Source organism: Phaethon aethereus, assembly GCF_964289735.1.
Source record: "Phaethon aethereus genome assembly, chromosome: 1".
In the NCBI taxonomy this organism is placed as follows: Eukaryota; Metazoa; Chordata; class Aves; order Phaethontiformes; family Phaethontidae; genus Phaethon; species Phaethon aethereus.
Window position 1 is genome coordinate 98,918,197 of NC_138575.1, and position 17,405 is coordinate 98,935,601.

The following is a 17,405-nucleotide window of genomic DNA, read 5'->3' on the forward strand; positions in this document are numbered from 1 at the left end:
TTGTATTACAAATAGCTTAAGGGTGAAGAAGACTGAGACGATTTTTACCTAAAATGACCTAATAAACTCTGTTGCACGTGTATTTTAATAAAAACATTATTTTTGGAGGTTTTCATTGGAAAGCTGTGGCAAAAGATAAACCCACCATTTATTATACTGCCAATGCCATTGTATAAATAATGCTTACAAGTATTAATGTATGAGTCATGAATAAAATGTTTGCTTAAATGCTACTTCCTGCACTCCTCATGATAATCTCAAGGAAAGTTAACTTTGCAATTACAGTTCTGAATGTTCAGCTTTTTTATTTTTCATTGGAGCTAAGAATGATGAACAACTTTCAAACTTCACTAATATATTTGTTTGTTTGTTTGTTTGTTTGTTTATTTAATTGTTAGCAAAGCATCCCACAGAGGTCAAGGAAGGGATGAAAAGTCTTGACATAGAACCCTTGTCTTTAAGAAACATGGAAAAATTAGAGACAATGCATGCTTGGTGTATAAGGTCATTTAATTATGAAACAACTGGTGGTCTGCACAAGAGGCACACCAGAAACGGTTAGCATTTATTTAGTATGTTCCTGAGAAGAAAGCTTTTAGGACACAGCCTGTGTCACACATTGACTGGAAACAGCTTTTATACATTGAACAGGTGCGCTCTGATGAGCCAGAGGCATGAATACCTGTATAGTACTATGCTCTGCCGCATATAAACACGCAAGATAACTGAGCCCAAGAAGCCCTACAGCCAGAGTAGCATTGCCTCTTTGGCACAGTAAGTTAGTGCAATGCTCTGAGCTTACATGGTTTGCCTGCTGCCAAGACCAGAGGTAACCCCAATCTCTACATGACATTGAATTTTGCTGTGAAATTGTGCTTGTACCTCTCGCTGTTGTACGTCCACTGACCACAGCCATTTCCATGGGTGGGGAGCTGAACTACTCTATCATCTCCAACCTAAAGAAATCCAGGGAATCATAAGGCTTGACTTGCAACTGAATTCCTGTTGGTATTTGTATGGATGACTTGAGTGAAACAAGCTTCGACTAGGCTTTCAATCTATCACCAATCGTCCAAAAAAACCCTACCATGCTGCCAAATTCCTTTTTAACTGTTTCCAGCATACAGGCAAGTTGTTTTCTTAAAATGGAAATCCTAAGTAGGAGAAGGATGTCTGTAACAAACTTCAGCTGGAAGCAGCAAGGCTAACAAGCAGCAAAGCTAACAAAGCTAACAAGTGAAAAACAATTCACCTGTCATTACCTGCCCCCTCCCCCCCACAAAGTCCCGTTGGCATCCTGTGAGGTTAATATTCCACAGTTTACCTACCTGAGGTTTTAAACCAGGCATACATGAAACATGGAGAAGAAAGTCTGTGCACCTTTTAAGAGTGTTTTATCATCTTATTCTATGATAGAATACCTCCAAGCATGGGTGACCCCAACTTAACTCAAGGAACATTAGGCTGCTATAATTGGAGTTGTAGGTTAATCTCAGGCCTAACACTTTAGCACAGCTTTCTAAGCAGATTCCTATTTGTGAGAAAACAGAAGCCTACATGAGAAAAATATATTCTATGCTGAGATTAAAGACCTTATTAAATGACTTAAGTTTGATGGAATGAGTTTCTTTAGATTTAGATCAACTGTAAACTAGTCCCCAAACTATATGCTTTTATATATAAGCCTCAGCAATAGAAGTCATAACAATTTTAAACTGTAAAAGCCCCACAACTAAACCATGGTATTGTCTGGCCACAAAAAGTTAGATAAGGAAAAAATCAGGTCATATATCTATAAAAGTCAGCTGGGGGAAGCATGGGAGAATGTTCAAGTTTGCTAGCTCTCTAGCCAAACAGCACTTCTATATAAAGTGTACTATTAAGAGAGGGGAAATAATTTCTATCAGGAAGTTTTGTATAATTCAGCACTCACTGGGATAATGGCCCCTTTAGTAGAAAACAACAACCAGACAAGAACACAATAGCAAAGGAAATACAATTTTGACCTACAAACCAGAGAAGCTGCTATAGTACTGAAGGGAACTGAATGTAAGCAGCAACTCAAATGACCAAATTATTTCTGAATTTATGTGTTTTGCATGCAACCACTTGCATCCATTAACTTCTGTGGCTTGGAGATGAAAGATTATAATCTGTTTAATATTGCACAGTGCCTAAATGTTCTACATAATGTCATGGAAGGATAATGACCCCTTATTTGTACAGTCATAGCTGCCATTTCAGAGCCTATGCTGTGATACTCCCAGTCAGCCATCCATTGACCGCTCTTCACATGTCTGTACTTAACTAAAAGCACTTTTCAGAATCAAAGCCTACATTTCTGCCAAAAACCTTGGGGAAAGGAAAAAGCTGTAGAAAGGCTATGAGACAAAAAGTGAGCGTATGGAATAAGGAGAACCTCTTATTTTACCTCATCAGTAACATACAATGTTTCTTTCTCCTACCCTGAGAGGCTGGTCTGTGACCACTTTAGTACTAGTTTAACCACATGAAAAGCATCATAGCCATGTACTTGAAAAGTGTTTGGTTGATGCTTGTTATTTCTAAAAGTATACCTTAAAAATGGTGGTCATTAGTCTTTGTAATAAAGGAAAAAAAAATATTAAACTTGTGAAAACAGAGTGCTGTTAACAAAGTTAGAAAAAGAAACAAATGTTGTATGGTAACAGAAATGCGATCGTTATACTGAACAGAGATTAAAATGCAACAAATCTGTAAAGCTCTGTAAAAAGTTGTCACGGGCTCAGGATAGAAATCTTACAATTTTTCCTTTCCATTTTTATTCTGAATAAAAGTATCTGCTGATCTCAAATATACCAGATTTAGTTTTGTTTGCCTGACATCCTTCCCTATCAAGGTTGATCCTCTCAATACCTAACATACCTGTACAAATGCTTGGAGGCTAGTGATCAGCATGGATTTCTGAGCTTTGGTACACCCTAGCTTGATTCCCAGCTGCTACATCGTTTAACACCCACTCCTCTAATTAGTTTTTCTGTTGTTTTTTTTTTTCTTCCCTCATTTTTCTTTTAGCTTGGAAGCTATGGGTTGGGATCTCCTTGCTGTAACCACAGCTCAAGTCCACATCGCACAGAGCACTGAAATTTTCAGCAAACCTAGGTATGAGACACCTGAAAAAGAAAAGGATATCTGTAGGGACTGGAAGAGGTGCTATGCCAAGACCCTCGAAGAGGTGTTCAAGGATCACAGTTTCTGTCAATGGCCATGCATGTGCGAGTTTGGAAAAGACCTTAGCTGTGAAGGCTGGCAAACGTGTAGATTTCCTATACTTGAGTGGCCCAGTGGCAGATGGTGAGGTGCTGGGCACAGATGGCTTTCTCTGGTGGAGGGACTGCTGTTTCAACCCACCTGGTTTGCTGTAATCAAGCAGGCCACCCCTCGCTGGTCTGGTGTCTGTGACCCGCAGCATTACAAAATGCTTGAATTTGTGCAGTAAGTTGCCCAGATGGGCATTCTGTCATAAATTTACTGCAATAATGGTGCATCTGTGGGGCTGGGCCATGACCCGGTAATGATTCTTTGGCACCCATGTTACTATGCTGAAAGTATCTCTTTTTTCTATTCGTGTTTATATCTCTCAGGTTCAGAATCTTGCTCATGACCAGAACTCACACAAACACTGCACTTAAATTTTCACGGTAAAGCTCTTACAGAGTAGGTTTCTATTTTTATTTAGTGACTATCTGTAATCATGTGAGATTACGTTTAATGCCCAGTTCTAAACCAGATGGGATTTCGGAACGTGGCTAAAGTAGAAGTGAAGAGAGCCATGCTCAAATGGTAGTTCATGAAAATCCAAGCTCTTCCACTGGCTACAAACATAAATATTAGAAAAAGAAAAATGAGGAGATCCTCAAAGTGATTCACTTTGAATTGTATGCAAACCATTATCAATGCATAAAAACCTAATCCTGGATTGACAGTAAGGAATAGCTACAATTTCTGCTGTAAATAAGGATGGAAAAGGTTGAGAGTACAGACAGACAGGCCCATTATTACATTCTTTACATTGTAGGTGGATTAAGCTTTTCTAAAGACAGAGCCCTTAGGACTCCTCCCCGAGGCACTTCTTATCATGAATATGCTGTGTGGCATCTTGAATTTATGTGCAATTGCACCCTATTTCCCCCCTGTCAGCACAGGTCCTCAGATATAACACACAATTTTGGTCACCAGCCTTGTGACAGAACCTGAGTGGAAGAGGAATCTTTTACAGTAACTTCTTTAACAAGAATCAGCTTGGTCTGGTAAGTGAATGAAATACAAGTTTCCTTGCTGTTGGTCAGTGCTGTAGTCCTGCTTTTTATTTTACAGCTTTCAGGAGCTAAATTCCTTCTGCCTTTGTAAGGTGAGGGAAGGGGCTTGGTATCAACAATACTTCTGTACTGATTAGCTTCTATACAAGGAGATGAGCGGCTCAGGGGCATTACTATAGCAGAGACAAGTTGGGAGCTATAAATACCGGTGTAAAACTGTAGGATGTTAGAGATGCAGGAACAAGACACTCCCACTCACTTACCCTTTTCATTTATAATCATGGTGGAGTTAAAGAGCACAGTCCTGTGAGGTGCTGAGTGCCTCATGAAAAATGGCAACTTCCTTCCAGCCTAACTTAAGCCAGAAAGCAGTCAGTATCTTACAGGACCAGGTCAATTTTTGAGAAGGACTCCCGTACTCTTAACGGGCTATGGTACAGCTCTCTCCACAGGAACACCATTAAGTTTAATATCATATTCTTCCATAAGTGACAAACGAGTGAGAAGGCTTGAACACTCCTCAAGTGCCCATGAACTTTTGAAGCTTAAACAGGAAGATACAGACATTGCCATCACTTTATCCAAAACTGGTTCAGTAGGCAAAGCACATACAGTAGGGACATACACAGGCAACACACAGGTTGGTGTGTTGCCTTTCCTCCAGAGACCATCTCTGAGCCCTAGAGCTGCTGTGTGATCCCAGTGACTGAGGGAGAGTGGGGACACACCTCGTGCGGGCATCTCATCTGCAGGTGAGGGCCAGCTGGAGCAGTGGGGATGAGTGAAAAGGAAGAAAGATGAAAGCAAATAAGCAGACAAACCTCTTGGGTATGTATAGTCTGACAAAAATCCTGAATTTTCTTCTTCAGCCATCATGCCCTGCTCTTAAAGCAATACCAGTCATTGTGTCAAACACCAGAGGGCACCGGGAACATGACTTACGCAGGCTGCAAACTGTACATGATACGATCAGCTAAAAACTGTCCATCAGTAGCTCACCCAGTGCTAGTCATCCTTCCTCTTTTATCTCTTTCACTTAGAAATGACAGCTGTCTTGCATCTCTTCACATGACCTTGTGCAAACGCTCTTCACAGAGTCCTTCTTAGGCATAGGGAACTTGGGCGTTGCTCACATCTACTGTTCCCTCTCCCCTCCCTCTTATTTTCTCCCCCAGAAAAACACACTACTGCTACTTGCTTCCAAGTAGGAAGGCTTGGGGAAGCATACCCATGGTGACTGAGGCACACGAGAGAGATTGCTGCACTGACTTAAAGATGGGGCCTTAGAAGTCAAACTTTTGCCAGATTTAATACATTCTGGTAAAATACTTACAAGAAAATGTTACTTTAAAATCATTCCAACTTTAATTTAATACCTGTTTTCAGGATCCCTTTAGTTTAATAACAATAACTAAAATATCTGTAAAAGACAGCAAAAATGCCTGGGAAAAAAGTGTTCTGATTTATACGTCAGTCTCACAGCACCCCTCACTAGAAGACTGGAATAGTATATAATAGTTGATATTACACCTGACAAAAAAAGGAAGGTGAGCTTTATGGTGAACAAAAAGGCTAAAATTTATAACCCACTGTATAGTTTGACAGCGCTTAATAAACTCACAGACAAAGCATGAAATTCCACAGAAGTCATCTGTTCCTGAAGCCAATGACAATGGAACATTTCTAATTTCATAAATAAAAATAGAAAAATTCATAATAATGTGGAGCTGAACTGATGAAATTAATATAGCAAACCATTTCAAAGAACACCGAAACAATAGGTATAGCGACTAGTTTGTATATAGGAAGCCCAGTGAAGCAATTCCAAATGAGCTATCTGTAGCAAACTGATCTGAGTCTAAAAGATGAAGATAAAATTACAGTATTTATTTTTTTGAGATCTACATTAGAGATGCCAAGAAGCTTTCTGGAGTCTGTACAATATTCTGGGAATTAAGAAAAAGATATCCACAGGCAACAGTGGGACTACATACTTGCACTGAAAATGACAGTCCTGTAGTAAAGAAGAATACGGGTTCAAGGACAGACTGTTGCTAAACTGCAAGAACACGGGGCACACTGAAAATGCACACTGCAGGTAAAGCAAAACTGTCTCTGTACGGAAACATGAGAAAAAAGTCAGGTTCCTTAATCCTGCTCTGAAAATGGTACAAAATCTCATCAGTTTTGTAAGGGATTATGTCATCTAGATTTCTTTAAAAGTGAAAAAGAGGTAGTCTTTTGACAGAATTTGAAAATAGGAGTTGCTCTTTTATTAAAAAAAACCCAACAAACCACTTCACAGCAGGGTGATCAGGAACTGCCTTGATATAAAAGCTGGCAGAAAAGTAAAATAATAAAGATGACATTCTCTTTCTCTCGGGTATTATGAAAGCAGCGGTAACTTGGCTGTAGACAGCAGATACTAAATCTCTGTATTGTGAAACAAGGAGGCCACACATCTTTCCACTCTGATAGATTCAACTGAATGCTACCTGTTTGAAGTGTAAGACAAAAAAGACAACTGCTAGTGCTTGGAGTGTCAAATGTCAAGTTTTAAATGCATTTGAATAAAAAGCTTATATACAGATTTTTTTGTCTAACAGTTGTGTCATCTTTGCCAATTAACTCTTTGTCTTTTCTTTTTGATTTTTTAACCCACTCTGGCTCACTCCAGCCCCATTCCCTTTTTCCTTCCTCAGCAATTTCTACCTGCTCTTTGCTCTGAAAAATGCCATTTCTCCCTCCTATGTGACTCAGCTCATGCTTCTGGACTTTGCCCCATCTCTCTCTTCTTCTATGCCTTTTCTTCCCTGCACTCCACTGCTATCAGATGCTGGGTCCTACTGGTGCTAAAGGCATGGAGACATCTGCCACTGCTCATTTCAGTTGCAGAGGGGAGCTACCTGGGCAGGACCACAGAAAGCACCACTGGGGGCATTTCCATGCCCCTGCCCAGCCAGCTGAGTTAAAAGCATAGCGTCATTCCCTCTGTCCTGCCATCTCCCTCTATTAACATCACTGCCAGGTCCCCACATGCGCATGGCTACTCCTCATCTCCAGCCAGCTTCAGAGTCCATCCATGTCTTTTAAGGCAAATGCAGCCTACCTTCCAGCTCAAGCAGACCTGGGCAAAGTGTTTTCAGAGGGACCACATAGGCTGCCCAAATGAGAGTCATGTGCACAAGATAAAAAGTTGTGGAATCACAGAGTCTTTGGGTTGGAAGGGACATTTAAAGGCCATCTAGTCCAACCCCCCTGCAGTGAGCAGGGACATCTTCAACTAGATCAGGTTGCTCAGAGCCCCGTCCAACCTGACCTTGAATGTTTCCGGGGATGGGGCATCTCCCCATCCCTCTGGGCAACCTGTGCCAGTGTCTCACCACCCTCATTGTGAAAAAGGAGGTTATCCTCCAGGAAGAGCTGGAATGGCTTATCTTGGTCAGAAAATTTACCCCATGGAGGTTTAAAAGTCCCATCTTCCCCCTATAGCACACCCTACACTTTTCTAAGTATTTGAATGAGCGTTTAACTTCTAAAAACTGCCTTTTTTCTCCTGTATCTTCATCAGGATGTTAGCTTGCTTTTAAGGATTTTTTCTGTATATCTATCTCCTTCATAAACCAGAAAGCTTCTGACCCGATGAGGCCATTTTCTAGTAGGACACTACCTACAATCTCTCTGCGTGAGAGGAGAGGACTCATCAAATTCCTGCTAACTCAAGCGTGGGGATGAGGAAAAGAGATGCCATTGCTGCTTTCTATGGCATTTTAACCATGGCATACACAGCAAAGTGTGTGGGAATATAAGTACAATTGCTTAATTATTCTCTCACTGAAAACACAGATCAAGCACTGGCACAACTTTCCTTGTTCACAATTACATTCCTTGTATGCCTGCTATTATGTTTCTATAAGCAATGAAGTCCTGTGTATGTGTTTAAAGCAGAAGGCAGTGACCATTTAAAAATACATCTGTATAAGCCTATTAGGTCCAGTTCCTTTTTGTACTGCTGCTTCATTATTCCTGACATGGAGACTATGAGCGTAGCACAATGATACATGTCCTGGTGATGAGATAAGCAATTGTGCTTATCTTAGTTGGGCAGAGTCTAGTCTACGCTTTTTTTGCCATTAAACTAACCACTTACAGATGTGATTTTGTGGGTGGTGTTAGCCACACACACTACAGCACACCGGTATCTATAAATAACCAGCACACTGCACATAATGAAATAACAAGGCTTATACTTCTCACAGAACCATTTGTAGTGCAGTTGTTTTCATTTTAATGATTATGGGAAGTGCTCCGAGATACCAACTTTATGTTTTCCATTTAGATTTAAAGACTTAACACATTGAACATCCACTCCTGAAGCTACTATTTTCATCAGGGTTTTTAGCTGTCGAAGAGATGCATCCTCCTTTGCCAGGAGGATAAGTCAGGAATACTTTCTTTCTGTAGCTATTGCAAATTCACTGCTTTTCCTGAACTCGGGGTTGGCAAGAGGTTGGGCTGTGCCTTGCCTTGTGGGCATCAGGGAACTGGAAGTGCGGTCAACAACTTCTGATTAAGGACAGAGAAGCAGTGTAATGACTGTTAAACTGTTACTTTTAAGGGGCTTATTAGATATGAAGGGAAATAGTTCTCGCATCCAGGGAAAATCTGAGAGGCCGATGAAATGTCCTGACTCCAACTGGGAGAAATAAAAAGAAAAGAAGCCCCTGAACTTTTGCATGCTGCTAATCTGGGGAGGAAGGGGGGAGAAAAAAACCCCTCTGAAATACTAAATTTTGAAAATTTTTTAAATACTTGGTTTTCAACGTTTGGTAGCTAACCATTAGTTCAAACTTATAAAAAGTAATTTACGTTAATAAACCCTTGTTTCACAAGTCCCCAAAATCTTTATGTTAAGGGTAATACCTCTGAATTTTACTTTTATATATATACAATACCCCACCTCAATGATATTTTAATGCCACAGGCCATTTTCATGAAGGATTTCAGCTTAGCCAAATTGGATTTTTCCAGTTAATAAAGTTATGTATAGATCCTTAATCAACTCTAAATCCTAGCTTCTTGGTTTTGTCTGCCTACGCAGCACAACTATTTGGAAAAACTTTGGATATTAAAGCATCTTTTTTTTCCCCCCTCTTTTTTCTTTTTTTCCCACCAGCAATAAAATCCACTGAGTTAAGCATTTTGGAAGAGGGAAACCCGAGCCAATAGGGATACACATCAGTAAACATTTAATTAAAAGGAGAGGCTGTCTTCCCTAATTAGGTACCATTGTTTTGATTGGAGATGTTCTCTTTCTTGGTGTCTGAAGTCTTTCCCAAACTGAGCAGACACAGAGCAGCTTGGATCTTCTAGTGGCTCCGGTTAGCAAGGCGAGGGTTTGTTGTGGTTGTTAAAGAGCACAGCAATATTTCTGTCTAGTAATCTCCATCCAAGTGCTTTTCTGGGCCAGTGGAGAGGCAAGCCCTGCGGGGAGACACCCCGAGGGGCCGGATCTTGTGGCTGCCATTCCCAGCCTCCTCTTCTCCCTTCTTACTGCAGCTGAGCAAATGACCACATTTATTCCCTTATGTTATTTTTGTCCAACTATCAGCTGTACTTCTGATGGAAAATGAATATCTCACTAAGATTTTAACTATCTTTTCAACACTTTCTCCACAGCTTGCATTTCAGTTTCACAAGGGTTTCAATTAATGTACAAAGAAGGAGTGAGACACTATTTCCTCTTTATGTTCTTTGAAGATTTATTTCCATCTCTTTATACCTGTGCCTTATTTTTGTTAATTTGATTTTTTGTTTGTTATACATTTCACTTATTTATTCCCCCTCCTGGAAGGCTGGTATGTACTTATCTTATTTCTACCTATTCCTGTTTTTGACTATACTTTTCCCACCGCATTTCTTGATTATTTCCATTTATCTTTTAGAAGAAGTAATACGGTCTTCTGATTTCTGATCTATGTAGTAATTTAAGTCTACCTTCCTTCCATGGCTCAGCTTTAAAAGTTGCTTTTTTTTTTTTTTAAGGGGTACATGGGGAAGTAAACCAGCTGTATTACTCTTTTACAAACTTTCCAAGTAAGAATAAAAACGGTGATAATAACATAAAGGAATAGATTCATTGTACCCGTCCAAAAATACAGCTTAATAGATCTGAAGAAACTTGGCTTTGGAGATAGTGGAGAAAATAATTTTTAAATAGCAGAGTGAAGACAGAAACATTCACACAAACTTCCAGTAGTGAAGGAAGGAAACATGAGGGTTTTTGGACTCTTGCCAGTCCTACCTACAAGGAATCAATCTTGTTTAATAGATTTTTGAAGAGCTCTTCTCTTAAGCAACCTAAATGACGTTGAAAAAAGTCCAGCAAATCCAGTTTTCTCAGTTTAAGTAACGCTGCAGAGGTGCTGGAAATTAATGAGAAACCCCCCAGTTCCTAGTTACCTAACACTTCTTATTTGATATCACTAGGCCAAAGTCCTCTACTGTTCATGCTAGCACACAACATTTCATGATGAAATTAGTCCAAGAAAATTTCTTACCTGATTCATGTCAAAGATGTGGAACACCTGTTCAACATACTTGTTTGCCTCAGGGCTGATATCACGTAAACCCAGTATTTTCTTAAACTCATGGAGAGTAAGTTGCCCAGAGGGGCACTGTTTCATAAATTTCTTGTACAACTGAATGTTTTCTATTGCAGCAAAATCATCAGCGGATACCCCGGCACCCATCGTACTGTCCGCCTTTCCTCTCCGCGCTGCATTGTTTGCCCCAGAGGATTCCCCGGCACCCATCGTACTGTCTGCCTTTCCTCTCCGCGCTGCACTGTTTGCCTCAGCAGATTCCCCAGCACCCATCGTACTGTCTGCCTTTCCTCTCCATCCACACTGCACTGTTTGCCTTTGCGCGGTGCTCCTGTATTACCTGGCTCACCTCCAGCGAGAATTCACCAACAAACCAGGAGCTGTAAAACGACCATAAACCTCTTAAAGATCCTTGCAGATCTAGATTAGGCAAAAATAGAAACACATGAGATCATCTTTCATGACCTGTGTGAACACAAGCAGGCTTATCAACAGGCGGGTGCTTCTCTCCGGCCAGAGCTACCTCAACACATCGACGTGCTCCCAGGGCTCAACCTGCTTCTGCAGGGGCTCTCTTGAAGACAAAACATGAAGTTTGTGCACTCACGTTGTGCAAGATCTTACGTCAGGTTTGCAGCCTTGGTACACTTGCTAAACTTAAAATGCTTTGCACTAAAAATGCTCTGGCTAAGATGACTTTGAATGCTTCCCAAACTGTGAAATGGTGTCTGTGTGCTTTGTTTGGAGGGCTTTGCATTCAGCCCCTTGGAAGGCAGGGAGAATCATAAATCCTGCAAAATACTAATGATGTGTGACTCTGGTGTGTGCCAGTAAGTGTTCATCCAGCTGAAAGAAGATAATACATAAACAGACCATACAGTATCATAACATTAGCATTGAAAACAAATGTTCTGATAATCTCTCACAGGAAATATCAGGTTATTTAAATACAAAAACTGGTGAAATTCACACACCAGGACCTGAGGAAAGGATATAAATCAGAACTAGTGAAATTCAGGAAGGGGACTTTTTAACTGAAGGCAGACTCTTCATGACTCTCCAAATTAAAAGTACATACTTCGAATGTGACTTAACATTCCATCTAAACCAAGCACATGATACTTTTCATATAATCTTAAGGTAAAAAGAACTAGGAACGTGTCCTTATTTATATAATTCTGAAACAGTAAGAGTGTGGGGAGGCACTAAAAAGTAATCATGTTTCTTCATTTGCATAATCCACTTAACACACATGTTCTGTTCATACAGTCTCAGTGATGGGTTTTCAGATAAAACAGCAATAGAAATTTAAATATTTAAAGCATGGCACTTTTAGTGTCATAGAAACTGGAAGCTGATAGAGGCACCTTCATCAATTTCAGGTTCAGGGAGAAACGTGCAGCACACCAAAGTCTGCTATATGCTTGAAATCTCACTTCCTAAATGCCAAATACATGCTGCAAGAGATTAGAACCCAAATGCTTTTCCTCATCCAGTAATGTCAAAGATCTGGCAGTGATTTTTACCATCGTGGCAGTAGACAAAATCTGATCCACTAACAGAAGAAAAATAACATATAAACTTCAGAAAAAAACCCTAACCCTCCAATTTTCAACTTCAAAATATAATTGCATTACAGTGGGCAAGATGTTATGACATTTCAGAATGTCCACTTATGTGTAATTTCTTCCACCAAAAAAATTTTATCTGCTTATTCTGTTAAGAAAGAGTAGTTGTAGGTTGTTACTCCACCGAACTATAAGGGAGGGCAGAGAGTCTTGGTTCATCTAACTTGTGAAGAGTCATCTTGAAATAAGATCCTTCAGCTCTGCTAAGCATGGAAAGGAGTTTTGAGATGGATTTCTGTATTAAGACCAGAATCCAGAAGACAAATGCATTTTGATTCTACTACACAGAAGTCATGCTCTTGTTTAGAGAAGCATCGATATAGTAAGAATGATCAAGAATAGTATGAGGGTACTGTTACTGAGAAAGCCTGTGCCAAGCCATAAAAATCCCACATGCATTACTCTTGGCAAGCTGGTATGCCAACAGCTCATTCTTCTTCTTACATAAATTGGTTCCCTAAGCCAGACTGAAGCCCCATAGAACGCCTTCACAGGAAACGTACTTTACAACAGATAGATATACACATCATATCAAACTAAACAGACATGGTGTGAATCCCAAAGGGGAAGCTTATGAAATCCTGGCATGTGGCTTGAGAGGTCCTGGCCCTCATTTGCCACAGACTTTTCAGTGAGGCTCTCACAAGACTTTATTCAAGGCAAGAAAAAAAATCAAACTGAGCTACAGCTTATCTAGGTGCTATGTGTTGTATCTGAATCTTGCAGTTATACTGTTGCCATTCCATTAAAAATTATACTGTTGTTATTTCATAAAAAATGGATTTTTTTTCCCCCCTATTATTAAAAAGGAAAAATTAAAATATTCAGGTAAAATTCGGGTTCATTTGATTAATTTATCTTAGTATTTAAGCCTTTCCACCCATGAAATGATACAAATAGATTGGACAAGGAGAAAAACTTCCCAGGCTTTTATCTGGGAGCAGATGCCACATTCTTCATATTTTTTCCAGCTGCAAAAGCATACAGACTATACAATCCCAGGTATATGACTATTCTAAATGTGCCATTCTAGTCCTGTCTTCTAAATCACTTTTCCTGGGCCTATTTCTGCAACAGATCAATTAAGAAAATATACAATAAAACCCATGCCTCAGATTACAGTAGCAAATGGAGGATTGTTACAACGTCTTGCAGAACTGGAAATGAATATCAGATCTTTAGAGGGAGTTCATTATTAAATAATGAAGTTTAAGCCTAGCATAAGCAATTTTTATGGATTTTATGAAGCCCTAAAGGCCAAGTCATTGTTTAATTTCATTACAATCGGGGGGGAAGGCTTCCAACCGCATAAAACATTGAAACATCGTTTTCTGTCTAACATGGAACATTAATTAAACAAGCTCTTCTGGGAACACCAAAACAAAAGCCTAGATTTGTACAGACTCTATCTTTTGTCCCCTAAATCTCCACACCCTGGTACCCCAGCTCCACCCTATATCCTCACCAGGCAAATGGAAACAAGTGCCTGATTATTTTGCCAGACAGCTGTTGCCTTAAACAATGAATAAAAGCTGAATTCTGCATGAGTGGGTATTCATTCTGGATGTGTCCCTGCTACCCAGCTGCCAATTTTTAGGAAAACTTTAGGAACTAATTAGCTGAAATGCTTACTCTTTGAAATTTCATTCAAATATGCCAATTGATTAAAAAGTTATGGGGAAACAGGAGAAGGGGATCAGAGATTGATGGACAGGACTGTGTAACAGTTAAACTCTGATACATGTATAATCTGACAAGTTTAAGGCATATGTCTTAAATTCATCGGATAATTTGAGCAAGCTATTTCCTGGGTGCTAAGCCATTCGTAGCGGGAGAGAAGCCTTGTGATTAGTAACTTGTAAAAAACCAAGCAAGCAAAAGACAACACCACCCCCCCTCCAAAAAAACCCCCAAACCCAACCGAAAACCAAAACCAACAAAAAACCCAACAACCTAAAACCCCCCAAAGCTCCCCACCTTTTTGGTTTGGAGCTCTTTCCCTATTTATACCGATCTCAGGTTCACATAAGACTTGTCTTAATACAGAATGACTAGCTACTTTTGCAAAAATATTTTTTCCTTACAGCAACGTACTCTAAATAAACTAGATATGGAAAACTATTCTTCACAAGCGTATAAAAAGCAAACGCCAGCATCCATATGCACATTGTTAATACTATAAGTAATATAAACAAGTGAGGAAAATTGTTAGTTTTAATTACACTCAGTATTACAAGGACTGAAAATAGTAGAGACAGCTGAATGGAGTAAAGTGGTAAAGAGCAACTGCACCCTGAAAGTTTGTATCTAATTTATTCTACACTTCTTGCCTGTATTGGATGCATCATTTGCTGAGTACAATAGATATTTTCAAATATATAGATCAATACCAATAGTAGCGGCAAGTTCTAGGTATTTCTGTTGGTGCAAAACTCTTTGAAGGGTACTTTCTTCTTCCTTCTCCGCACCCTCAGTCATACCATGGCAAATACTCAGCTTCCCTATGCCCATGGTTGGTCCTGCGCTGGCATGCTATCATCCTGACAGAAGCCTGATTTTCAAGAAGTGTTCATTTCACATTCCAGTTTTCTGAAAAGTAACTAAAACAAGCTGTGTCCCGAATTTTCTGAAACATCCTCAAGTCATTAGTTGCTTTAAAAGTATTTGTCTAAGATAAATTTTGGAAAATTTTCCAAATATTTCTCAACAGCACTGAGATGTCAAGGTTTTTTTTCAGTACATGTTAAAGCTGAACTGAAAAAGCTCTTGGATGAGCTCAAACATTGTCCATGCACGTTACTCAAGAAAGTTAGGATTGATAAAGCTTTACTGGGGAACATAATGCATCAATTTATTAATTGAAAAGAACACAGTATACTGACAATTTCTGCCAGTTAGATTTCATATTGATAGACTTGAAGTTTGCTCACCAACTGTAACTAGCATATTTATTGAGTTAGGTGATTCTACTTAATGAAATTCCAGTATATATACCATCTGGTAATTGGCAGGAGGGAAGAAAAGAGCATGTGATGAGCCTGATTTTATAGGAACAGTACTTGTAGATTATTTAAGAAAGAATTACATAATACCAAAAAAAGCAGGCTGAATTGAGGGTGGAGGTATGTGTGGAAATAAGCATAACAAGAAAGCTTGGTGTGACAAAGGTACTGACTCTAGAAATTTTTAGTCTACTGGGCACCATACAAGAAATTAAAGGTTGGATGTACAAAACATACAAGGCACCTCATACTCTCAGCATTTTCTGAAACAAATATAATTCATTTTATAATAAAGAACAGAAAGGCCATTTCTGGAAATTGAAACTGTCTGGAGTACTTCTGGCTACAATTTGGACCAGCTTTAACCTGCCACTGAAGTCATTCATACAATGCAGTAACACATTTTTCATTGCATCTCTGAATTCATTGAGATTAGTGGTGTGGGTAGAGAACACTAAGGCTTTTTTTTTTTTTTTAAATAAGTTTTTATACCATGATGGGCCCATCTATTCTATTAGCTGGAAGCAGACTTTGATTATGTAGTATTGACAATTCAGCCTAAACCTTATTTCAGCCAAGGACAAACACTTTTGTAGGAATTACAGATGACTCTCCTTTTGTAGCATTTGATAGAAAGTGTTATTTTGTGCCTTAAGGGGAAAATAAGGCGGCACAGTCTTCTCGATGGGTCTTATGACTATAAGGAACCTATATGAACACCAAGTTGGAAGAACATAAGACAGCAATGCAACTAACAGCCGCTGGATGCCTTTAGGACAACCTGGGACGACCTAGGATATTAAGCAGTAAAACTGGGATGATGGCTCAAAGCCAGACAGATGTGTCTCTTTGGAAAACGGGGATTGACTGATACCAAACTAAGCCATAGAAAGTGCTCAGCATGAATCTGGCCATATTTTATCTGGGGACAGAAAGACTCATACTGTGTCTGTGTTGCATATTCTTAAAGCATTAATACTTATGGATCCAGACAAACACTTAATGCTTTAAAAAGATTTTTCAAGCAGAGTCATATAAATAAAACTTCCAATTATTAACACACACTGAAAACAGTAATAAAAATCCGTGTTTCAAGGGTGAGAAGCTATTCAACATGTATTAGTATGACCGTACGTAATTTTCAAAGTGACAAAATATACTGGGAACAGAGCATTCAAAATTTTGTGCCTGCCACTCATGTTTATTTGCCTGTAATTTTCTATTGAATCACCTCCGAATCACTTCCATTACCTCTGAATAGTCGGCATTGCCAGCCCTCTGAGACATGTTGCTGAACGCATGAAATGATACAGCCATAAGAAAGCCAGCAAGTTAAGAATTAATTCTTACCTTATTCATGTCAAATGTGTGAAATACTTTATCAACATAGCTGTTAGCTTCTGGAGTAAGTCCGTGTAGATCCAGGACGTGTTTAAATTCATGCAGACAAAGTTGCCCAGATGGACACTCCTTCATAAATTTTGTGTACCAGTGGTGAATTTCCATAGCATTAATGTCATCTGCTGATTCAGAAGCACCCATAGCATCAAACATACCAGGTAACCTTTTTCAGTATTTATTCATGCAAATGTTCATTCTTGCTTCCCAACAATAATCATTCAAACACCAACTCTGCCTCTGAAAGCTACTTTAAACCTCTTACAGATCACTGCCAGTACAGACTAAGTAAATATAGCACCCTAGCAAGATTACTGGCACCCAGTTTTAGTGCACCATGGTTTTATCAGCTGATTACAGTCTTTGTGCACAGTTAGTTTGTAGAGCCTCAGCAGGGCATGAGGACTGGTTATGCTGATTCTCATCTTGCAGTGGCATCTGTGGTGCTAAAGTAATGTACACTGGATGAATATT

At 39.4% G+C, this 17,405-nt stretch overlaps 1 protein-coding gene across 1 annotated transcript in view; it reads right to left on the bottom strand.

Annotated features, from left to right (window-relative positions):
• GUCA1C (guanylate cyclase activator 1C) overlaps positions 1-17,167 on the bottom strand; it is a gene marked incomplete at its 3' end in the record, with an annotated part of 32,980 nt that extends 15,813 nt beyond the window's left edge. Inside the window, exon 1 of the mRNA XM_081996648.1 lies at positions 16,884-17,167. Within this exon, the coding sequence (XP_081852774.1) occupies positions 16,884-17,087 (204 nt within the window). The 5' untranslated portion in view covers positions 17,088-17,167. The remainder of the gene's footprint in view (positions 1-16,883) is intronic.
• Positions 17,168-17,405: the final 238 nt, after the last annotated feature.